Below are 25,847 nucleotides of genomic sequence, written 5' to 3'. Positions count from 1 at the left end.
AAAATTTTGCGATACCATCAATAAATTTGTCACTGGAATTTAAGAATCAGCTGAGAAACTGGGACTGCAGTTCCCTTTAAAATGTAATGTTCTACTTCATTTCTGAAAGAGCTGAGCAGAATCAGTGTTTTTAATCCTCGGTTTAGTGTAATTATAAAGACAAAGGAAAAAAAATCAATGTTATCTGTAAAGGACTTTTTAAGGGATACAGAAAAAAAATAATTCACAACTGTAGATCCTTGTCGATAGACATTTTGATTACAAAAAAGAGGCACAGGCTGCATACGTTTTCAATGTGTGGATTTTGTACAAAACATAAAAACAAAACCTTTATCTAAAGCAAAGTGAAAAGATCTGACAGACTGAATATGGATAACTGAAAGGCAATTAGATAATTTGTTATTGGGAGGGTCTTGATTTTATGTGACTAGGAGACAAGTTGCTTAGATGCTACCTTAACTGATCACAGGTGATAACATTTTTTTTCTTCTCCTACCACTATTCTAGTAAATATAAAGACATTAATAGGTTCCATTTCCAAAAACATACAGTAATTGCATATTTAAATTGCTAGATTTACATACTGAAACACAGCCATTTTATGTTTTAAATATGTTTCAAAACAAAGATTTGAAAGACACTTTTTCCAGTTTGGAGAGATTGTTTTCCCTGGATCATAATGATTTTTCATTCATCGCCGTCAATGAGATTTTATATAGTTTTTCATAACACCAATTTCACATTGTTTGGAAGAATAGGTTTTGTTTCACCAAAATACACAAAGCTATTAGCTTATAAAAGTGGATAAATAAAGGAAAATATAACAACAACAACAACAACAACAACAGTAACAACAACTCCAATAGTTTTCAACTGGTAAGTGCTATAATTAGAAGGACAAGACAAAGGAACAGCGAAATGAGAAGGCAGGGTTCTTTAGTTTGTAACCAAGAGGCAACACGATAAAAATAATTGTAATTTTATACAGAGGATAAAAATGGGACATGTACAATGATGATCGAAAGATTGAAAAACTAATATTTTGAAATTAAGTCTACTGTACAGTAAAAAAAAATAAAATACAGGAATATGAATATAATACATGTTAATTACTCCATGAAACTGATTACAATGATCTATATTAGTTGCGAAAGGAATCACTTGTGCCATAAAACCAACCCTTTTGGTATTACATTTTTTACTCCTCTTTTTTTCCATCGGTCTAGGCTGAAGTGTAAAACAGAGGATTTGTAACGCTTGCAAATATTTTCCCAATGAGAAAGCTTGCCCTAGCAATGTGGCCAGGTTCCCTGGATTTTTGGAAATTAAAACCTTATATAGGGAATCTTTTTTTATTGGCCTATCATTTTATTGGCTTTAGAGGAAACGGGTGTGTATTTGTCAACATCTTCTTATTGGATACCATGAGTTTCCAACCCCTCTCCCCAACAGCCACAGATTTTAGGGGTAGCCATTACATTCCTAATTTCTAAACACTGGGGACAATTTAATTGTCACCAAGTCAGCAGGTGATCTAGTACAAAGTCCAAATACCTTTCAGCCCTAAAGAAGCCTTAAGGGAGTAATATATTCAATTAATTAATAATGTACACATCTTCTCCATTTCTTACACATAGCGGATTTATGGCGGCGTAAGGTACTGGATATGGCCTTTCCAGAGCCAAGGCTAGAAACCATTTTCTAATTGGCGCATACTCGCCCTCCCTCAATTCGACGTCGTAATATGGTGACAGCGATCCCCCAAACAGACAGAATGGCATGGAAGTGATGAATGCAGAGAAACGAGATTTATACACTGAAAGAAAAGGCAAGTTTCGACAGTGAAAGAACACATTTAAGTGCTGGCATCACTGGCTGCCAGGTTGGACTTGCTAGGAAAGAGGTGAAAGAACCATAATGGGCAGAAGTATAAAATCGACAAAACCCATTTTACACACAACCGGCGAGAGCAAGAAATCGCCACATCAGCCTTGTTCCTCTGAAACATGCTTCCACACTGAAAGCACTCATGGGGAGGAGGGGCCTCTGTGTTTGGGCACTTTTCCTCCTTTCTTACCTGTTTCTCACAGCGGCTCCCCATTATTATTTTAACAGGTGCTTCTTTATGAAAAACTGTGGCCACAATGCCAAAAAAAAAGAAGAAAAAAGTAAAAGGTGTGTACCCTAACGACCCCCCAAAAAAGCATTTCAACATACTGTATCCCCACATTGAGCCTCCAAAACCATCCTTCCTCTTATCAAACCTGATGAGTTAACTTGTTTAAGAAGTTTTATGAAGCGTCGTTAAAAGGTTTTCAGAACAACTTCATCAATGTGTCTTTCTTCCTTTCTCTGAAAGACTGCTCAAACCCTTGTGGTCCAGCGAAGCAGCTTACAGGTTTGCATTTGTGAAAAGGCAACAGTCTGCTGTATTGTTGTGAAGGACTCGGCCCTGGAGTCCTCTGTTCTTTCAACGTTTTGTTTCCAGCCCTTTCCCTTGTCCGATACAACAACCGTGCTCTTCGTACGCGTTCCTCGTCCTTGCGTCAAAGATCGGTGTTCCAAAAATTACAGAAGCATTATAATTCCTCCACGATCTCTAAGGTGCAAAGTGACATCGATGTGAGATGACGGGATATTGCAAAGGTCAGGTGGTCTTGTTCATTGACGACTACTTCACGAAGAAAAAAAAAACGTGTTAACTTGAAGTCTGTGCTTCCGTAATGTTTCATTTAATTTTCTTGGCATTTCCAAGAAAAATGCAGCAAAATGTGTGAAAGAAATCACAAGCTGTCAGTCATTGTAGGATCTTTCTTACCTCTATGCAACTCAAGACGTGTAGAAAGATTGACAAGTGCATCAGTACATATTTTTCAAACATGGCAGTATTTGCTGTAATTCTGTTTTATAAGCAGCTTTAAATAGTATGCAACCTTTTTATGCCCATTAACCTGTTTGTTGTTTTTTCCACCATTAAGCATGACCATTATACTGGTAGTAAATAGCAGCCGCAAAACTGTTATAGTGCGATTCTGGAGAGAAAAGAGTATGTAGGAGAGATTTTTGTCTTGCTGTATTTAAGCCTCCTTTATAGTTTTAAACTGGAGTTAACAGCTCCAAGTACGTTGCTGGATGGTATAAGAATATAATTATTTGACACATTTGGTACCATACAATAAATAAAGAACAAAAATTATCAAAATAAGCAGTTTTTAAAAATTCTTAATTAAAACCTTTTTTTTTTCATTTTCTATCAAAGAGCTGTAAACGTAAAAAGACAAAAATAGGCAGTCATGATTTTAGTTTACGTCTTCAACTGGAAATACTCTGTATTTACACAAAATACATACATCATGAAGCTCTCAGCAAAGAAACCAAAAATCATGGCAATAATCGTGATACCCTCTTTTGGAGACTGAAGAATGCAGAAGTTAAGATTTGTTTCCCTCTCTATTAAATATTCACATCACAGGCACACTGACACATTCATACGAATAAGGAAAAGCAAGAAATCACAGTGGTAAACTGGTTATAATAGAAGCAGCAGTGCAGCATCTCAGCCTTTTTTTAGCATGTTCTGAACAATACTACATCTTGAGCACTCAATAATGAACCACCACTGGATTTCTCACTTTTCACTCCAAAATATGAAGCTATACCATATAAGAAACATAGCTTTGCTGATCTATGACAGGGGTCTACAATTCTTGTACCGGAGGGAGTGTGTCTGTTTTCTTAGCCTCTTTAAAAGCACCAACACCTGAAAGTTTGAGATAAGTTTTTTAATTGTCCCAATTAAGGCAACAATGAGCTGGGTTGTGACATTAAAAGCAGAGTTAGAATGAATAACTGCAGACACAATCATACAAGCCTAGGATTGAAGACCCCTGATCTATGGGATATTAAAGCACATCTCCTTAAAAATAATTCTAACACGGCATGTACAGTATATACATACAGTATATGCAGACACAAACTCACTGGTGGTGCTTGGAAATCATGAATATTGTGCATCATGGTAAAATGAAACTTGGTACACATCCAATTTGGACCATGGGGACCATGAGCTCAATTTATACAACAGTGGGAGCTATATCAGCTGTATAAATGTGATCACAATCTGATCACTTGGGAAAATGTCCACTGTGATGTTATTTGTGTGTGAACAATTTTCACAATACTGTTGTTCGAGCAGGCCAAAAGCACCCTGTGCATATATAAGTATGTATACATAAACTAAACATTAAAGAAATTATAAATAGTGCACTTCAGATGAGACACTGAAGCTGCTATAAAATACTATTTCCCCCTTTTTAAAATGAAAACATTTAAACCTACAACCAAACAGTGCCAACAGTGTCTAATTCAGACAGGACGTGCTACCTGCAGTGAAGTGAAATGACTGGCTCTTGCACTCATTCTTTATATGCTAAAGCTCTTCAAATACAGTATTTCAATAGTGCTGTCACAAGATCTTCTGTAATACTGAACGAGTTGCCTCAGTTCCACAGGCAGCTGCTGGATTGGCAGCACCAATGCCACGTCGTAGCTCTATCTCGTCAGCTGTCAGGAGCTAAGACTGGTTGGACATGGTCAGTTTGATTGGGAGACTAAGGAAAAGCAGGTTGCTGCTATAAGTACAGTGGCAGACGGACAAGCAGCTCCCACTGTTCTCTCTGGAGCAGAAGCCCATGTCTCAGTACAGCGACAGGGAACAATGTGCTATCAGAGCTGCCATCTTTTGGATAAGACCTTAACCTAAGGTCCCGACTTCGTGGTTCATAAACTGCTCATGAGAGAGGAGTGTCACTCTTTGTGTCCTGTTGTCCTAAACGTGCACCTCAATATTAAGAAATTAATTTCTCACTTTCTCCATCTGCTCTGCCTAGTAATAGACCTACTGGAGGTTCACAGCTGCTGTGTCCCAGCGAGACAGGTGCTACGCCTCAGTAGCAGTCTTCTACACATCAGTTTTTTTTTCTTCACCTAGCCATTCAATTTGGAGCCGGAAATTGTGAGGTTAAGCCGCTTTAACTGAGACGAACTTCGTACCACATGGGTGACTGCGCAAAGATTGCTTACGAAGAGTCACCGGGTTGGGCCATGCGTCATGTCATGTGCTGCGAGCTCCAAAGGAGACCTCCTGATTGGCATCTCTTGCTAGCAACACTGCAAGCTGGAGGGAGCCTCAAAACTCCCCAGGCTCTCCATTCATCAGAGAGGACACCCCGACTGCTGAATGGGCAGCACTCAGCCAGGTGTTGCACTGCACTGTGGGAAGTCCTCTTCATGGCCATTTTAATGGCTCAGTCCAGACTTCAACCAGCGATGACCAAACTTAATCTGCTCTCCGGACAAGCCTGTTTAGCTTCTTGAACCACCTGGAATAATTTAATTTAGTTTAACAGAGGAAAAAACGAAGAGAATTTGTTTTTTAATGCAGAGTTAGTATGTCTTTTGGAAGCACTCTAAGCGAAGGCTTAGATAGATTTTATTTTTACTGTGTGCGACGCAAAGGTGCAGTGTTAAAATGAAAAGAACTTTTCCTTGCAAGCAATCAGTTTCTGAAAAGCAATGAATTTAGGCTGAAACATAAGGATAGCACTACCAAAAGCCTAGTGAAGCAGCAGCAGCAAAGAAGCTTGGTTTCCACAGACAGAGGGCACCTAGGTCTGAAATAACCAATGATCAGCACAACATTTTGTTTTGTAAACTGAAATTAAATTCCTATTGGTGACAGCGACCTGCTTCAACAATCAAATTCAGAGCTAGAAAATGAAAAAAACAAAGGAGAAAAAACAAATTACAATAATAATAAGTTTATTTAAGAGCACTTTTCTAACAATGCAAAATTATAATACAATCTAGTTTTGGATAAATCCCAGAACTAATTATTTTACTGCACACTCAGCTGTAAAGGAATGGAGGTACAGACGTGTTGCAACAATGAACTGGGCTGTCAGGCTAGCCTGCATTCTTTTATAAAAACATTTAATATTACACTTCTAAATGAGTTCTAAATTCTAAATTAAACTTTCAAATCGATGTCTGTAACCAGGGATGTTCATTCTAGTCTGAAAACCAAGCTGGTCTTCAAATGCTAAAAGCCAAATAGACACTGGAACACATTAACCAGCTACCCACTTCACCTGCACACATGAATGGAAAGCAATTTCAAGCCAGACAGGTCTGTCAAGTAACAAGGCAGTTAATTAAAAGTGAGAGAGGGCAAGAGAACAACTGTGCACCTGTGGAATGTGGATAAAAAATCTCCCTTCATGGGGTGGTATGGCCTAAATTAACAAGAATCCTGTCTAAATCTTAACCAGAACGCACACACTCATATTTGTGTTCAGCTGAGCTTAATAAAGGCTTCTGCTCAATAATGAACACAGCTTTCCTCTCTGGGAGATGAGACTTTATACATGCCTCTTTAATCAGAAGCCTGCCCTCTTATTGTTAACATGCCTCGACATCCCTGCTTTCTTAACGAGCTGACAGTTCAGACAAGAAGCTGCGCTGTAAATGGAGAAGACCTTGTGCCAATTTCTCTGGAGCCAACGGGGCTCCTTGTGTTCCAGAATGCCCTTTAACCCCAGGCGTGCGAAATACTGACATCTGGGGTGAGTGCAGGTGTATCAGCTTTTTGAAAGCACTTCTTTTCATCAGCATTCGACAGGACTCTCTCAAGACCCTTCCTTGACCTCACTCTGCCTCTCTCGTCTTACTTTCGCCTTTTCTCCTGAACTGCTGAACAAGGTTGTTTTAACTAGAATTCCACATACAGTAAATTATCAAGGTGCCCTTTCTCCTGAATGGCGTCTTTTCAAATTTCATTTTTTAAACGGCTAAAACGAGGTAATACTAAGTGAGACGCAAATTATGGAGGCAAATCTGCGATTTGACATCACCGTTTTTCTTGTTTATTATTTTTCTCGGGATATGTGATGAAAGCAATTTTCAGTCCTAGATCCCTCTGGCCATGTGATTTGTAGCCCGAACTAATTATTAGGCTGCGTGAAAACAAGCAATTTGTATTGCCAATTCTGGATGACGACAACAACAACAACAAATAACTGCCGTTATGAACATCGCCACATGCACTTTTTCATTTTTCCCAGCTGGAACAGAAATAAAAAAAAGGAATCATGGGGAGGATAGCTGGGATACAGGAGCGTAACGGTTACAGGAAAAACAGCAGAGAAGCAAAGCAGGATGACTTTCTATCTACCAGCTATTCAGAAATTCTCCACTTGAGAAGTGAAGTAAACCTTGGGACCAGAGTCTCTGGCTGTTAATAAAACACCTGCTGTAGTTCTTTCAGCGGTTTTTTGTACGTATAATTCTGGCATCAGCTGGGATGCTCTAGGTGGCCCTATGAATTCTCAGTTTTTTGTACAGCATTTTCCATACCTGCCAAAAGTCAGACTGAAACCCTTCTGGGTCATGAGGCATGAGCAGTGTATGCGTCATTGTCACAACTTGAGACGTGTTTTGAGGCAAAACCCTTGAGAAACACCTACTGTAGGTTGGTTGGTCACTTTACATACACATTGCTCTTTACTGGCTTTGACAGAAATTCGGCAAAGAGGGATTCAAGGCAGAAGACAAACCCTGTGGAAAGCAAACGGTTTTAACTGTGAAAAGTTTAGTAGCGCTCTTTGCCTTATACAATTTGGGGTGGTGCAGAGCTGCGCATTTATGATGTATCTTTTCTAAATCTAAGAATACGAGAACATGAGACATAATGATAACATCTACTATGCTACTCTGCAATCCTCTGGGACCGAACCCATTGATCATATAAGGGCCCTGGGCTTAAAAAATCGTATTTTTACAACTCGGAAAACTGCAATATCTGCCTTGAGTCACCAACACTGAGACTGCACTGAATAATTCATGCAACTCAGCTAAGCAGCCCACAGTAGGAGTTGTGCATATGCATCTGACAGTGGTCCAATCATTTTCTTAAATATACATCACTAATTTCCAATATACACATGAAAATGGCCAAATCACAGTCAGAGATATAAATACATACAACTCCCACAGCAAATTCCAACTGTGTAGTTTATATATAATAAAATGATTGGACCACTGTTAGATAAATACATACATATTCTGATACATACAAATATATATATATACGGTACACACACACTTGCACACTCAAACAAACACACATACATGCAATATGGAAAGAATCTGAAAAGGACCACAGTTTTCTTTAAAATAGAAAAGTAAAGAATTCACTTGCTCTAATTCTCACCTACAATTCTTAATCTACAAGGAACAAGTATTCCGTGTATCTCTGAAATAACTCTCTTACTCATTTGCTTGCCTAAAACGTGAGGACACAATTTGTTTAGAAGAGCAAACTGTAACGAGGGGCACTTTCCAGGCAGTGCAGTGGAGCCTGCACATAGCATTCTGGGATACCAGTACCTCCGGGACACTTCCTCTGGCGCACTTTGACTGGTGTTGTAGGGGAGCAGTGCTAGTCGAAAACAAAAAGGTGCTTGGCTTCTTCATTTTTGTGTAAAGTAGGCTCCAACGGTCAGGCCTGCTGCGCCCAGAGCAGCTAGACCAAAGAAAGTCTTCAAAGATGGCCATGAACAGCTGAACATGGAGCCTCTCTGTCTCCCATAGAGCTCCACAAAGGCGTCCTGAAAGAGAAACCAAAAACCAGTAAGTGAGGGTGGCCACAGAAAGGCTATCTGCTATCCTATTTAAAATTCAGATAGATACTATAGTTCTATAAGACTTAATTTACCACTTCTGCTTTCAACTGGTTAGCAAATATAGTGTGACAGTTGAATGGAAAACAGAAATGAGGTTAGTAGTGGTCAGACACTGTAAGTCAGATTCTTTGACGAGTCATTTATTCCAATGTTCAACATAAAGAGGTTCAGCATATCAAATTGATTAACTAGTCCAAGAACTGAGGAAATGAATTGACTTTACTAAAAATAAACACTTATGAGCTTTACTTATCAATCATATTCATCGAGTTCATAATGAAAATCCCAGTTTAGATATCAATGTCCCATTACTTTTGAAGGAAATCTGTCCAATTCACTACTGTAGATTGTTCAAGATAGATCAGAAGATTAGGAAATACAACAACAGGAAAAAAAACATAAAAAAGGTTCATTAAAAGGTTCTGAAGATTACTGTATTTAAATCTCTTAAATGTAACAGACCATCATTCTTCATATGTTAGTTAAGTGAAAACAGTGTACGTTACAAGGAAAAACAAAATATTAGTCCCACCAAAACAAAATTCCTCTTGAGAGCACATAAACGGTTTAGTTTCAAAGCCACACCAATCTAATACAACAGAGAACTGTGGGAAACCACAGGATTGCAATGTGGATATACTGTATGTCCTAGTTTTCTGTGTAAGTCACACTTGGAAAAATTTAACAACTTTTTCAGGAAGTGGATACCAGCCAAAGTTAGGGAAAAACACTATGCAAATCTAACTCCTGAACCATTTAATACAAGCCCACTTTAAGGAACTGAGCCTTCAGCTCAGTACCTTTGTAATGCTCCTGCATTACCAGAAATGGGCTTTCTGGTTCTGCCAGTCTGGGATTAGTCTACCGACTGCCTTGTGGCAATGAGACTGTAATTCCAAAGAGGTTTAGATGTGGTCAGACGGATTCAAAAAGCCTTTCTACGCTTTGAAGTAGGCGTACTTGGTTAAGTCAGACATATTTCGGATGTCTTTTGTAGATGTACTGTATATGTCTGCAAGATTTGACCACCTCTTTAAAGATACGTTTATGAGTATAAATCCTTTAGCTACAGTCCAGTCCAGCACTCACTGAAGGAAGATAAAAAGGCAGAGCCATTTAAACGGGTTAAACTTTCGATCGCCAAGACAGAAACGGGTAAGAAAAAGGGTCCAAGAATTAAACGGGGAGATGTCTGAGGTCTCTTCCAAGTTCTCCCACTTCTAAAAGGGATGTTCCACACACAACACATGGAACCCATGCATCACTAAAGCATTATTCTGTTTTTACTTTTCCTTCCAGTTCTTTTCTTCTGACCATAAGAAAGAGACAGATCTTCTGAAGCTTCAAATTTAAGTTAAAGTGTTTTTATATGATGTTCTTCAGGAGGAAGGATGTGCTTCGTTTTTAACTTCCAAGAACAATATTAAATTAAAAGTTTATTTGTAAGTGTTCTGTAAACAAATAATCGAGACAAATCACCTTTTTATGGGATGCCTTGCAACAGCAAATGGCAGAAGAGAGGAACTCGGAGATTCCCCTGTTGTTTCACTACAAGCCTACAGACAAACCATGAAGACTTGCTCAGCATTGCACATCACAAATTTGCTTTGAAATGAAATGATTTAGTTGTTTTTGCTCACAAAGTCTCCAGCTCCCAACACCACAACTTATCACTATACTCCCCTATCAGCAATACCACGTGCACCTGGTGCCACAGAACTAAAATTGATTTGATCATGAATGGCACTGGCATGTACTGTAGGCCCATGAACCCTGAAGCCTATCTTCAGCAGCAGAAATACACGGTGAAGGCATTATCTGCTGTTAAGGGCAGAAGAAAAACAAGAGGTGTGAATGGGAAAATTAACATTTCTACAGTTAATTGAAATGGGAATGTACCTAATAGCAGTGATTGTCAAATTTGGCTACTGGGGAGCCCATATCTAGCTGACACGATACATAATTAAACTGTCGTGTTTTTAATTACGGCAGTACTTGCATGTGAGAGAAATCACTAAATTTACTGACGCACACAGGGAGATATACAGGTGAAGTCCACACACTAATGCAAAGCCACAGCTGGTTCAATACCAAGAATCTTTTACCAATGTTTTGACTGGTAAAAGTTGAAGAAGGCAGGTCACGCTTAAGAAAGCAGAAGAGAATAAAGCGGACAACAATATTGCCTTACTCAAGTCAAATCCTAAAATATTCCTCCCGATTCAAAGCAGTCACAGAACTTTGACTCGCTCAAATTTCAGATTTTTCCGTAAAAAATAGTTTTCTGAACATGGTACTGATTTTTCATCTGGGGGATATGGTGACATTTTTACAAACCTCTGCTTAATGTGAAGTGAATGCCCCGCTCGTGATTCATTTAATAGATTATATGCCGTTCCGTGAATATCTGAGGCCATCTACGTAGTTTAGTGTAGTCCCTACAAAGGCACACAATCACATGACTGTGCCTGAATAGAGACATCTATTTACAATAGAAATATGGCCTGTTGATTCCTCATCACCATTCTGGCTTATCAGGAATATCACAGGATGATTTACACACATGCCACCTGGCTGCTCCAAACACAGACAGCTCTCTGACTGGAGGAAGGAAAATAAACATCAGGTCTGCTTTCCTCAGGAGACTTCTGGTTAATGTATGATTAAAGTGGAAATGACAGGGCTGTTCTAAGTGTTGATAAGTTAGTATCTAATGCATGTTTTCTTTTCACCTTTGCAAACATCCTGATTAGAGCCACTTCCGCACTACAGTATGTTTAAACAGACTGTAACTATTTGCAGAGGCCTACAGTAATGGCTCCAATAAACACAAGAGTGGGGAGAGAGGAAGGGCACTGTTTCACACTGTTGGCCAGTTTAATAAACATGTCCAGGATTATCTTCCATTACATCAATTAAAAGAAAAGGAAGACCTTGGATTTAAGCAGTCATTTAGCAGATGCCAGCTATGATTCAGCAGGTCTAATTGGTCATTTTTTAGTCATCTGTTTACAGCTGGGAACAATGTTTACACGTTGATCAATTAATTGGGTCAACTAGTATAAGTAAGGCTGAACCACTTTTTGGGATAAATCACTCATTCCCTGTGTTTAGAAGACTCGCTCTTGTGTTTAGAAGTAGTGAGTTAAAGATGATCTATAAAACCTGCTTTTAAATTTACAAAGATGCATTACTGTTCTGTTTATGCTGCTCTAAAGTACCTTACAAGGGGATATTGGCTTAACATCTCAGCTGAAAGACACATTCTGAGACGTTTAAGGAACTTTTAAGGGAAACATTCACTGAAAAGGTAGAAAAGCAGGATTTTAAACCAGAAACCTCAGGGTAAAAAGACATTTTCCATAACCAGAGGACAACAGTCTCCTGTACAATGTGGTGTGCCAAAATGTATATAAAAACTAAACAAATATTTTACACACCTCTCATTTGCATTGTTGTATTATACATTTTCTTTTTCATTTTTTCCTGGTAGCTGAACAGAGGCTGAAGAGGTTGGAGCAGAGAGGTTTAGTATTACTGTGTTTCTTTAGAAACAGTACTTATGACAACTAAGGGAAAGGGGACTACTAAGTATATTGGTTAGTTTTGCTCACTGTTACTACAGTATATCAGACCTATAAAATAGATCTAGCCTTTGCAATGCCTCATAATTATTTTTACTGAAACAAAACCGATATGGGTAAAATTGGACAAATTTACAGTGCCTTCAGATAGTATTCTTTTTCCACACTTTGTTGTGTTGTAGACTTAGTATTTTAAAATGGATTGAATCGATTCCTTTTTGGGCCATCAATGAACACACCATTCCCCATAATGACAAAGTGAAACCCCGTTTTTAGGACATTTTGCAAATGTATTAAAAATAAAAAACTGAAATCTCCCACAATCCCTATTTCTGGGCAGACTAACAACGTTTAGAAATGGACAGAGTTCACAGAAAAACACAAGTCCAGTAATACACTGATAAACTAATTGGAGACCACTGACCACACTAGAGCACGAAGAAACGAAGACGCCTTCTGCAGGTTTGAAAGCACCGGCTTAATAAACAGTAGCTTCAGCATCCATTTTTCAGAGTTATTGAAACAGTCCACGCCAGCCTATGTGAACTATTGGCTGCAATGATGCAATGGAACTAAATGATGGCAATGTGCGGAACATGATCTCCACAGCCCTTTCCTCTCCTCTGGAAATGAAGACGCCTGACAACAGAAAGCGATGTTGAGACGAACCACTCACATAGCCCAACACAATCCTACATCCTCTTTTTCTGATGTGTTCATTCAACACGCAGCCTGTTCTAAAGTTAACCCAGCAAAGCACTGAGGGCTTCCCTTTTTTTCTCTCTCAAACAGTCCTATCTATAGCTCGTCTGTGAGCTTGGGCTGGCTACTACTGTGAAAAAAAAAAATTGACCTATGAATGGTGATCTCAGCTGCAGTAACAGCATCAAATGATTTCTCTGTTTCTTGTCTAATACGCCACACTCTCTGCAATGGCATCTCTAACCACAAACTCTTTCCTGTGCCAATGGGCCTTGGGCCAGGAGATGACTTAAGAACCAGAATTAATGAAGTTCCTCTTCCTACTGCTCTGCCATTCATCCGAGATTCCAGTGCTGCCGTTGAAGGTAAACTCTAAGCTGACTGAAACGATCAAGCCATGCAGATGACATCACAGGTCCAAATGCAGTCTATGATTTTCATGATGCGGTATCTGAAATGTAACGTCAAAACTCTGCTTATACATGGTGTTGCATTGTTTACAGAACGTTATTATTTGAATTGGTGCTGCAGGAAAATCATGTTATCCTAATAGAAGCGGTAATGGAATAACTGTGTCGCATTCTCCAGGAGAGCAAATCATTTTCCATCTTTTGCTCCCCATGTCAGGGCGGTATACCCAAATTGCCTGTATGCTGGTCTCTCTGTTGCCTTTTCTCACCTCTATCTTTAAGTCAGATTTATTTTGTAACGTTATGCATCCAAGCGCACGGAGCTGCACAGAGCAGAAGCTTTCAGTGCTGAGCGTGAGAGAAATGCAACAACAGACAGTTGCTGTTACTGGTTGCATGAGAGACCTGGCATCATCTGAAGTGCAGAGTCTGATCCACTGCTTTGATGACTTGGTGTAAAGGTCAGGCAGTACGAAGAGAAAATTAACTGCAGCAAAGGCACATGACTGGCACATGACTCTGGTATTGCTGCCGTGTGTGCTTTGGTGGATTCAAGATAAATAAAAGGCACAGCACAACAGGACAAGCCTTAAAACACTCTTCAAATAATATATGCTCACACCCTTCCTTTATGCTTGGTGACCTTCCTTTTTTAGGACCAGCGCAGTCATTGAGAAAAAAAAAACAACAAAAGGCAGTTAACTATTTTATTAACCACTCATTCACACAGAGCCAGCCGCATTACTGTTGCCGGGGATCGGCTCTTAACTTGAAATTTATGCCGAGCTAAAGCAAGAGGAAACCAGGACTTCCTCTTCTTGGTCTTGGGGGGAACAGCTGGGCAGGAAGTGACTATTTTTCCCAGTTCCTTGTGATTGGCTGAGCAGGATATCCTTTGTCAGTGTGTGTCAAATGAAGCAGAATGTGTGCGCGGCACAAGCAAACAGGGAATACCCTATTGTTCATTAGTCTTTAAGCCTAACTGAAGCAGTGGCTTTTCTCATCACGGTAGCTATCTAACACCTCATTTAGAAACGTGTTCTATACTAGGCCACATAGAAGAAACTTTCACTCTTGCACCAGCATGTAAAAAAGAGGACAAAACTGATCTAATGAACTTTTTCACTCACGTGGACAAGAGCACACTGCTGATACGTTTACGTGCCAGCATTTCAACTGCTGTGAAGTTATAACCAGCACTCCACTTATGTTTTATACAAAGAAAAAAGTTTAGCCTCTCAAACATTAGATTCTGTACTAAATGGGTAATGGAAAATAAGAGATCACTTTATTAGCCATATACAATTTCTTGCATTAGGAATTCGTCTTTTCACATATCCCAACTTGCTCTCCATGTGACACACCGACAGGGAGAGAAGCTTGGGGTCAGAGCGCAGGGTCAGCCATTTTACAGAGCCCCTGAAATGGTAGGCTGTCTCATATTAAACACTTTTAAGGTAATTATTCTACTTTGGAGCCTACCTTCCTTAACAGCATTTTCTTTTGGAAATTGCTAATTTTGCAGGTGTAAAAATGACTCCAGCAAATTCAGTATAATGGAGCTAACCAATGGTAGAGATGATGGCACAGTTTATTTCTATTGTTATTGTCGGTGTCCTGTAGCAAGAGCCCCATCATTCATCAGCGCTAGTGGTTCACAAAACAGGACAAAAAATTAGAAAAGAGGCTCTCACAGCAGGTTTTCGCAATTAAAATAATTTGAATTTAAAGGCACCTAAAGTAGCCTTTAGGAAGTTGCCTCTAATGGTGAACAGACAACATTGCCAAATGGTTTTGTCATATCTGTCCAGTAAAATATTGACCCTTTGGAATGCCCTTTTCAGAAACGTTCAGAAACAAATTCCACGTATTCTTTGATTAGTAAAACAAATATGCTTTTTAATAGGGTGTGTCTCTGATGGCCTGGCAGGCTGTTTGATGTAAATTGCTTTCCACATGCACAGCATTGTGCACCAGCCTCAAACCTGCCAAAAACAAACTGATCTTTCAATGGCTAAGTCCAGTTTGTTCTTTCCAGTCTGTTCAGAATTGTGTGGCAAACTAACTCTTTAACAGACAGCAAGGCAAACCTTTTAGGATCTTTTGCACAGCACAAGGGCACACATATACCACACACACACACACATATATATAAAGGGCATTTTAACAGTTTAAGAGCAGGTGACCTCTAAACACTAGAGGTTCATCTCCAGGACAATGTGTTTTGTACGGGGGCACCTCTTGAAATATTTCACATGGTACAGGTATGTACTGTATTCCCCCACCACCACCACTGATATCACACTAAACAAACCTATTGAATGGTAAAACAATTTGCTTACTTCATCAACAAAACACATAACTGTTTTTGAAATACAGATTTAAACAACTGAGCCAACTCTCTCCCAAGTCATACCAAGTTAAATAGCTAATACTAGACCTAGAGCTTTGCGGATGAATATGGAACAAAAGATTGTTGGGATGGAAACTGGTAGAGCAAAATGTATATACTGTATGGAGGTTACAACAAGCACATCAAATACTTGCAAGTGTTGTTAAAAGTTCAGCTGTCGAAGGTAAGAAAAGGTAAGAAAAGCTCTACTGCACAAATGCGGAACAGAGCACGGCAGCCATGCGTTTTTGGAATTAATAGTGAGATTGAAATAAAGAGAAATTGACTTATGAACCCTGTGGTTTCTTTGAATGTCAGCAGCGAAACAGTGGGAAGCCTATCCAAACGACAATTTAATACAATTTTTAATCGTCTGAGACACTGGTCCTTGATTACAATGTTTAATTTGATGAGATCGTTCACATTTTGTTGAGAGCAGCACTACACTTTCATTGCAATCACCACCACCAATGCAGGGCGTCTATAAAACCTGGTGACCAATTGCCATTAGGGGACTGACAGACCAAAGCAGACTGACTAACAGTTTCTTTCCTGCCTCCCTCTTCTGGCCAGCAGTGTACTGTATGTCAGCAGTGGTTAATAAATCACTCAGAAGGTAAAGAAACAATGCGTGACATTCCCCAATAGGTGATGCACAACAGCAGCAAGTTTCCGTGTCAGTGGTGCTGTCTCATATACATTTACTGTTTGCACGTCGCCGAAAATGACTGAAGTAATATTTCAAACCAATGATACGCACAGCGCGTGACCTGCGCATGACTATGGGTGCCCTTGATTAGCAACGTGTCTCAGGCAGGCTGAAATGAAAGAGCCATTCAAAAGATTGAAACAAAATTCAAAAGTCAGTAAACACCAGTCAGATGACATTTAATGTATACAAGAGCAGAACGGTCCATGCAGGTAGCAAAAACAAACGATAAATATAAGATGGCAAATAATGAGTTAGAAAAAGCTAGCTCTGGAAAAGATGTAGGTTCTTATGTTGTCAAATAAAAAGGCTAACTGAATGGTAGGATATATAGTGTAAAATGCAGAACTTTAATTAATGGACGTTCTGTTGAACAGTGAAGACCTTATTTAGAATATTTTGTATGATTACAAAAAACTAAGAAGGTGCATTTCATGAAGAACGAAAGGCTCATCTTTAAACAATGAGCTGTGGGAGTATGGAACAAGCGCCTCAGCTACTGTACACTGTCAAAGCTGATACCCGGGCTTCTTTCAATAAATGCCTAGACGAGAGTGTGGGATCAATTCGCTAATGCCAACCAAACATGCTGAGTTGAACCACCTTCTCGTTTATGTTTTGAGCTTTCAAAATGACCTGAAGCTTTTGTTATTTTAATATTGCCTGCAACGCAATATTTAACATTTTTTAATTAAGTGTTATAGAGCTATATCTTACAAAGCTGTGCTGAACAATAGCAAACCAACAAAAATCACTAGTTCACTATGATGTCATATACTGTAGTTTTAAAATTCTAAGTATGGAAAGTTTTCTGTATACCACATTTTAAAGCACCTCTTGTAGGAAGATGGACTGAATTCAGGCTTTAGATTCCATTCTGAAACCTACTGTAGATCTTAATATTCTTTTAAACCCTTTGCCTGGTATTTGCAATGACCTTTCATTCTCTTTAAGGACAATGTGAACGGCAGGCTTTAAGAAAGTGATGGACCTTCACTAGCAACAGAAAAACACAAAAGACATATTGTCTGTCATACTCCAAGGTCGATCCTGTATGTGGTTACAATGGAGAACAAACAAGCTTTCCTGTGGGGTTACCTTAGGATAAAAACTTGGGTTTCATTTACAGAAATACTAATAAGTCACACTGTCCCAGTGTATTCCTGCACGAGATTTCAATCAGCCTCTCTGTGCACCTGCATGGATTTGAGCTCATTCTGCGTCAGACTGCATGAGAGATACTCAGCGCTGGATGGACCAAAACTTCCTGCCTCCAACTGATCGAGAAAGCACATGTGTAGCTGGCCCCCCAGACTAACTGCCTCAACACCTTGTTAGCTAATTTTCCAGTTCTCAGTGGCTTTTCAGTTTACCAGCGATACCTATGGAGAAAACACAGCACCTTGTTTCATCCAGTACAACTTTTGAATTTGAAGAGTGTGCTGTAATGCAGCTGGTATACTGTAGTTCTGAATTGACAAAAATCAAAGGGTATATCTTATAGGACAGTCAGAACAACCCAAACATCAGGGAAAACTAATGAAACAACAAAAGTGTTATATACTGTACACTTCAAATGGGTCGTTCTTCTCACATTTCACTGTAAAGTAAGAGGTTTTGTCAACACAAACTGCAGCGTGCCATAATCTACCTCAAACAACTTCAGAAAATGCCTCTAAATATTAGCCTGTTTGATAACTACTGTACAGTATATTGGCCCATTCCCTGCTAAGAATAAACTAGATATGAAAAGAACCACAATGACAATCTGTATGGAAATATTTCATGGATTCCAAACTCTTATGGCTAGAGAAAAATACTTCCTGCGTCCCTCCCATTCCTGTTGCTTCCTAAACCTCTAGAAATTACGGTCAGAGACGCACTTGCAGAAGTGTCCTCTGGCACAGACATCAAAGCATCAGGGCGCTCATCTCCACTGTGTTGCTGCGAATAATTTCCAAACAAAAAACAGACCCCAGAGGGCATTTTTTGTGATTTGTAACCATTTAAGGCATCCCCTTAGGGCAAAGTAAGGCACTTACTTTCCTTGAAACAAACTAAAGGATGTAGGTCAATATCTGCCCTGAGGAGAAAAATGCCTGCCTTTCCTTCTCCCTAATGACTAAACTATCTTCGTACTCAGTTACTCAAGTGCTAATTAGCGATTTTGTAAGTAATAACTTACAAAATCGCTAATTAGCGATTGAAAAACTGTGAATGTGTATTGCCAAATAATGCATTAGGTAGGAGTGTAAATGGCAGGAATCTTCCACAAATACTATTCCTTCAATTTGGTTTCTGAGGAACAAACATCAAAGAAACGGCCCTTTAGTTGCCTTGTAAGAACTGTATCATGTTATCAAATGTGAAAAAAATGCTGCTGTGCTCTGTTCTATCTGCTGTAGGTCTTTTTATTCTCTACTTCAGTGCTGGCCCATGCTATAGTGTAATAGGGATTTCAAGGAAACATTAAAAAGTCCTATTGCCATGTGCCCAAAAGTGCTTTCAACCACATCACTCAACTCTAAATGAAAGCTTTGAGTTCTGTTTGCAATATGCTCCTTATGTGCACCCTTTTGATTCCAAGACCCTTCACTTCCATGTTGAGGAAGGGTTGAATATGCACAGACGTCTGTCATCTTATGTGCCATGTCGTGCCACTCAAGGTCAAGTGAGGATGAAGAAGATGTAGAGCTTCTCTTGAAAGGACACTAACCACAGACTAAAGTTTGAAAAGTTACAGTAGCAAACAATCCCCAGAAAACATTCGCAAAAATATTTTATTAAAAAAATGCATATAGGAATTGGTGGTTCAGCTACTGTACATGCTGTTTACACTGATACAGAATCAGTGATGCTCCTAACCTGCATCTTCACCCCTGAGACAGCTTCAATAAGGACCTAAACACACTATTTCTGGACACTTAAATGTTGCCTACGTTAAGGTCCTTAAGGTTGTCTTTGACAAGACATTGTTTTTGCTAGTTTACACGCACACAACTAACCGACTGGTAGTGCCTCTGGAAAACCTGACGATGACACAGATGACAAAATCCACAGCAGAGCTCAGGCCCCATGCACAAATACTTCAATTTGACTCTTAAATTACAATTGTCTGGCTTTCGTTCCTGGTTCCAGAATGACCATCTAATAACTGCCATTTGGGGTCTGATATGATGGATTTTTCTGTTGTGCTCGAATAAACCTGGGACTGCAGCAGGCGGGTGAGGAATACTAGAGTTTCCCAGTCAGCTGAGTACCATGAGGCCCCACACAATCCTCACAGATCATCCTACTGTTCCAGTTCACTTCTTCACATGACCAAGGTTCAGCACAATCTCATCTAGGCCCGGGGCATGAAAAGGATATGACCTATAAGGACTTCAAAATCCTTGCTTCTTGTTTTGCTTCTCACAAGTACTTGGAATGATCTGGTCCCCCACCTGATTACTTTGTTGCAGCAACAACATGAAGGCAAGATCAAGCACGAGACTGATGTGTACGCATCTCATGCTGGTCATGGGATAAACTGTAAGTGAAGGCATCATGCTTTAACATTTACTTCAGCCCATTAGTTCTAAATAAGTCAGTCATTACTTTGGCCTTTTGCCCCTAACAGGCCTTAACTTTTACCACGTTCAAGGTAAATGAGCCACCATTCTTCTGTCCTTCTGTCCACTGAGAAATTGAAGTGTCATGCAGACCTTGTGCCATGACCCTCACCAGGAGAAGCATAAAACCTGCAGGTCTTCAGCCCCCACGGCCAGGGATTAAACGCACTGCTCTAGATTTTGCAACACAGATCGTGACGCAGCTTAAAGTACAGACTGTTTTGAGGAGGGTAACTTTAAGAAAAGTGTCAGGATAGCAGTGTGACAAAGTGTTCAGTTTGACTTGAGTCTGGGTCTTGAGAAGACACCCTGCGCCACAGAAGATGCAGTCCCTTTTTGATGAGATACATTCATATTCCACAATTAAACTTGGTTGAGCCATGGCACGGTCTGCAGTGTGTGAGCTAATTCCCATTCAGGTTTCACTCAAGTTCCTCCTTAGTTCTGGTGGGGAAGCACCTCTACCTGATCTGCTGCACGTTGGGGATGCAACGTCCGCTACTGTACATATCATCCAAGTGTGGCTGATGAAATAGGTCTCTTCTTATATGGAAAGTGTTTTGGGATCCGTCATGCTAAATACTGTACAGGGTACATGCAAAACATTATCAATCTAGTGCTTCCACGGAAACGTTGTTACAATATATTGGGTTATCGTGCTTCTCCCAGTAGCAGTCACTGTGCTTTATTCCAAACCCCTTTTTAATACACTAGAAGGAAAAAAAGCTACTTTCAAAAAAACATTTAGACTATTAATAGAGAGAAAAGAGCTCATCAGAAAGCAGACACAAGGTTAAGATTTAATCTCAATGGGTGTCTAACATTGGATATCGCTATTTGCTAAAAACCCCGCTGATTCACTTGGGTGTTCAGTTTAATCAAGACCACTCAAAAATTGGGGATTTCCGTAAGTGAATTAAATAATCCAAAAATTAAAGAGATCTTCCAGTTTCAAGATGACTGGGTCTTTGAGCTTATCAGTTCCAACACCAGCAACTGCGATTCTGACCTAATGCTGAACTGTGGAATTTCCCCAACTTCATTTACTGTCTGTTGCTATAAGACTCATGAAAACTTATTAATCAAAGGATTTTGCATAAAGTCACTGGATGAATTATCTAATCAATAACTTGTTCTTTTGTCCCTGTAAATCGCATCAGGCAGTCATCTCAGTTACTTTGGAATTAGGAGCCCTGAAATCGCTCTTAAATACTATAAAGTCCCTCTCCCCAACATAAAGATTATGTTAACATGATTGTTTGTAAAAACAGGCTTCAGCAAAGATGTTTTCAGTTCCAATCTTTGTTCAGTTAATTCAACCTTTTAAACAAAAGTGCCAAAAGTTAATTGTGCTGTTTTTGCAAATTACATCAGCACACATCCAATTATAAAATGCTAGATTTGAAAGATGCTTTAGTAAACAAAAACAAAGTCAGTTAAAACAAATTACCAAGCTCTTTTACAGTAGGTCCAAAGGATAAACACCATCAGGTTAGAGAAGAAGAAATAAACAAGGAATTTGAAGGATTCATAGTGTTGGTGGGCTTCTGATTTTAACTTGAAATAGCCAGTCTTCCTATAAATTTAACAGAACACTATGAATTAATGTGTTTGGAAACAGAGAACAATGCAAATGAATGCAGAACGTCTAGTAGCTGTAGTTGTCTGCTGGAGAAAAAAAAACGAAATCCTACATAACCTTTTGCAGGTCAGTTACGTTCACCGTATAACACTTAAGATTACAGTAGCAAAAGGTTTGTTTGGGAAAAAAACAAGGGCTGCATTATCATTTTAAACCAACAAAGCAGAGGCATGGGATGTGCACATTTCAACAAACCGTAAGGCACAGGGCCTTGCAGGGTGGCCAGAGACATCTTAGAAATTGGAAAGGTTCTGTCAAAGAACAGAAGCACATCTGGCCCATTTGGTAGTTAGCACAGTAGTTAATTGATCAAGGCTCTCATCCAGCCTTTTCCTGAAAGAAGTCAGGGTATCAGCTTCAACAACATGCCTGAGTAGCTTGTTTCATACTCCCATAACCCTTTGGGGAAGACGAGAGCCTCCAGTTCTTGGTTTCAAACACGCAACCACGTTGCGTTTCACTGTTAACTTTGAAGAAGTCCTCTGGGTTGACTCACAGCCTTTGAAGATTTTGAATACAACAGGGCCTAAACATCCCTTATTCTTGAGTTGGTCTGGCTGACGGGGTCTTGCATGAAAGAAGAGAAGGGGGGAGGCCAAGCTGGAGGTTGTTAACCACAACTTTCACATTGGTGGCACAACAGGCTAGGATCGGAAGACAGATCTGTCCAGTGAGTGAGCCTCCGCTTGCCCCCTGCCCAAGTACCCTCTGTCAGGCATACACAGCTCAGCGCGGTCTTGTTTTTATATTGGCACGAACGCTCCAGGTTCTGTGTCAGCGGTGTGGGGAAAGACAGGCAGGAGATGACAGCTTTACTGGCAGTTTCATTACAGAGAGGCTTGACAACCATGGAGGCAGAGAAAGAATGTGCAGGCTGCAGGGATTCATGTTTATTTCAGCTGATTACTATAACTTTGTGATTGCTTCTTTCACCTGATAAAAGTTATTTTAATAAATTTAAAGCCGATGCATCAGTACTTCAATTATCAGTAAGGGGAAGGTTACCCATGTCTTTTTTAATCACACATATTTATACTTTAGTACATTACGTGACAATAAAGGAGTGGACTGGGTTACATGTGAATTTGACTATTTGTAACTGCTCTCTGCGCTGAACCCTTGAGAATGTCAAGACCCTGCTGTACTTGTATCAGGTTCCCTCACAGTCTTCTCTGATCAGAACTAAAAAGTTTCAGGTCCTTTAGCCTGTCAGTGCAGGGTATTATTAAAGTCCTGAGATGTATCTGGTTACTCTTCTTCTTAGGATGGATACCAGTTCAGTATATTGATATTCTATATTCTATAATGTAGTGTGTATAGTATTCTAAATAAGGCCTAACTAGGGTATTACACAGTTTTTATATCCCTTAATTTATATTTCACACTCAACTATATTTCCTATCATTTTGTTTGCCTTTTTAATTACTTTCCCACATTGTAACGAATATGTCTAGAACACGTCAACATAAACGACGTTTGCATCAGCGGCCTCTTTTAGCTCAGTGTTTCCCATTTTGTATTTAGAATTTATGGTTTTGCTGCATCCATGCAACATCCTGCATTTGTCTACACCAAGCATCATCTGCCAGGTGTTTGCCCAGTCATGAGTTTTATCTAAAAAAGCTCACAGACAAAAAGAGAATAGAGAAACATTCTTGAGGGAATGCGCATGTACTATGGAGGGGAGCTGTGACTCCGATCTTCTCGGCTTAACTTTGTTTTGTTTTTTCGCTGCTAGCCGTTCTAAAACAAAGCACCGTGAACAGGCTCATGTCTCGTGGGGAAAGTCAAAGGTCAATAAGTGTGAAGTGTCACAGTTGAACAGAGAAGTTGAGGAGGGGGGGCTGGTGAAGCAGTGGAGATACTGACTCATACAAGTTGCTCATTATTCATTTGCATTTGGTGAAATCCCTGCGAAGGGACCCAGTTATAGATAGACTGACAGCCTAACCTTGAGTTCTCTTGGCAACTCTCCTGGGCCTCCAAACGCAGAAGAGCACAACCATTTCCCATAGCTTTGAAACAAGCCTGAGATTACTGATCTTCCCCCAACCAAGAAGAGCTCAGGGCTTGGCATCCAACTCACAGGTGTATACACAGAAATCCCCCCTCCCCTTCAGCAACAGCAGATTAAATTCAAGACTAGTCAAAATACTGAGTGACACAGCAGCTCAGTCCGAGACATTTGCAAATTGCTTTTGATCTCATTTCTTGAGGCCCTGATGTTTGTCAGGCTACAGTACAAGCAGGCCAAAAAGAAGAAAAAACAGTCATGTAGTTCTAACACTGAATGCCTCTCTTATACAGTTTTAAGAAGTGGAGCCAAATATTTGCCATTAAAATTCCTTTTCTCTGGCCACAATCACTGAATACAGTAAAGAAAAGACCAATAGAGAATGTCTCATTAGATGTTTTTTTGCTGAAAGTGGTTATTGAAACACTTTTCATTTTCTTTCAACATACAACGCTAAATATTTTAGAACCAAACTGAAGTTAATCAATTAATCTTTTTTTTCAGAACTGGTATTAATGCATTCACCTGTAGGAGTTACCATATTAATTGCCAAAAGAACAGACATCTTCTTCCCTTTTTGTCTTCATCTCATTGAAACGATCAGCTTTGTTTTGATAAGGGCAAGTGAACTGTACTGGTTTAACTGCCAGGCTGGTGGGAGACCCTGCCATGTCAGAAGAACTGTGGTCGTTTGAAGTCTTATCCAGGAATCAGACAACGGTTACCACATCATCTTCTTCCCCACAACCTCCTGGGGTGTCATGTAAAGGCAGCTGCCATTTTAACATCTGCAGGTTTAAGGCAACCCATGTAAAAAGTCTGTGTACCACAACCACAGGAGCCGCCAGCGATGCTGTACCTCATTACAGCACAGACCCTGGTCGGTACTGCCATTACGACACTAATGATCCCAAGCCTTTCAAAAAGATCCAACTCCACCACTGGCTTCAAGAGATCACTGGGGTAGCAATTCACATCTGACAACTGTCATCAATCATCCACGGTTTACAGGCTGATAGCTTCTAAAAGGCTCTGGTGATTATTAAAAAGGCAGCAATCAAAGAGGTTTTTCCCCTTTTTCAAAATACTTTTTTTGCTTTTATGAGTGAAAGATCAGGGGGAATGGTAATGCTAGCAATTTCTTTGAAGGGCACACCCAGAAAGGACTTTAGCTAAATGAGCCTCATCCTGTCAGTTGTGTACTTTTAGTCAGTTTTCTTTTGCCTCATATCCAGAGTGGCCCCCATTTTTCTGCATAGCTAAATGTTTTACTCAAGAAGGCGCCAGTCATTTAAACAGAGGATTTGTGAACTGGCCTTTTTCTTGTTAACTTAGGTGTTCATCTTTCTTCATTATCTTTGTTCATGGTGCCTGCCATTCTATGTTGTGTATTCATGGCTAGTTCAATGAACAAACACACCCCTATGTGCAATTTCCAATGTCTGATATTAGATGGTTTAGCATTTCTGAGATTTGCCATCTTTAGTTTGGTGTAGCATTAGTCACTGCTTACAAAACAGACAATTTGCTGGAAGGCTTTTCACTAAGACAATACAAAGTGGGTTTGGTATGCAACACCACCATTTATTAAGGCATGTTCCATCTTACTAGAGTTGCTTTTTGGCTTAGCAGTCAATAGATCCTAGGGATGTACAGTATGTATTCATGCACAATGACTACACTAAACCCATCTTCACAAAAATCCTACCACCATTACAGCATTACAGCTGAAGAGGAAGAACAGTACAGATACAGCACCATGGATTTTAAAACTATGAGGTTGTGCCCATGATCACAAGGATTTAATGGTGGAAAATGTAAGTAAAGCACAGGTAGATCGTATTGTGTGCATAACGTCATGCAACTATTAGCTGGTGTTTCATTAAATTCTAAACTAGAAAATAAAACTATAATAAAAATGGAAGCACTTCTTAAATCACGCACTCACTCGCACTGGTAAGAACACATAGACTGAGTAGACAATCTTGGACAAAAGACCAAAGTTACAAAATGTTGAGAGGATGCAGGAGAAAAAGAAAGTC

The 25,847-nt window shown here is 39.7% G+C and overlaps 1 protein-coding gene across 1 annotated transcript in view; it reads right to left on the bottom strand.

Moving 5' to 3' along the window:
* Positions 1–180: 180 nt before the first annotated feature.
* The window catches only part of LOC102684940 (BCL2 apoptosis regulator), an 86,057-nt gene continuing 60,390 nt past the window's right edge, over positions 181–25,847 (bottom strand). Inside the window, exon 3 of the mRNA XM_015354701.2 lies at positions 181–8,666. Coding sequence (XP_015210187.1) covers positions 8,529–8,666 — 138 coding nt within the window. The 3' untranslated portion in view covers positions 181–8,528. The remainder of the gene's footprint in view (positions 8,667–25,847) is intronic.

Source organism: Lepisosteus oculatus, chromosome 6 (assembly GCF_040954835.1).
Source record: "Lepisosteus oculatus isolate fLepOcu1 chromosome 6, fLepOcu1.hap2, whole genome shotgun sequence".
Classification (NCBI taxonomy): Eukaryota; Metazoa; Chordata; class Actinopteri; order Semionotiformes; family Lepisosteidae; genus Lepisosteus; species Lepisosteus oculatus.
This window is presented reverse-complemented; position numbering and strand designations above follow the sequence as displayed.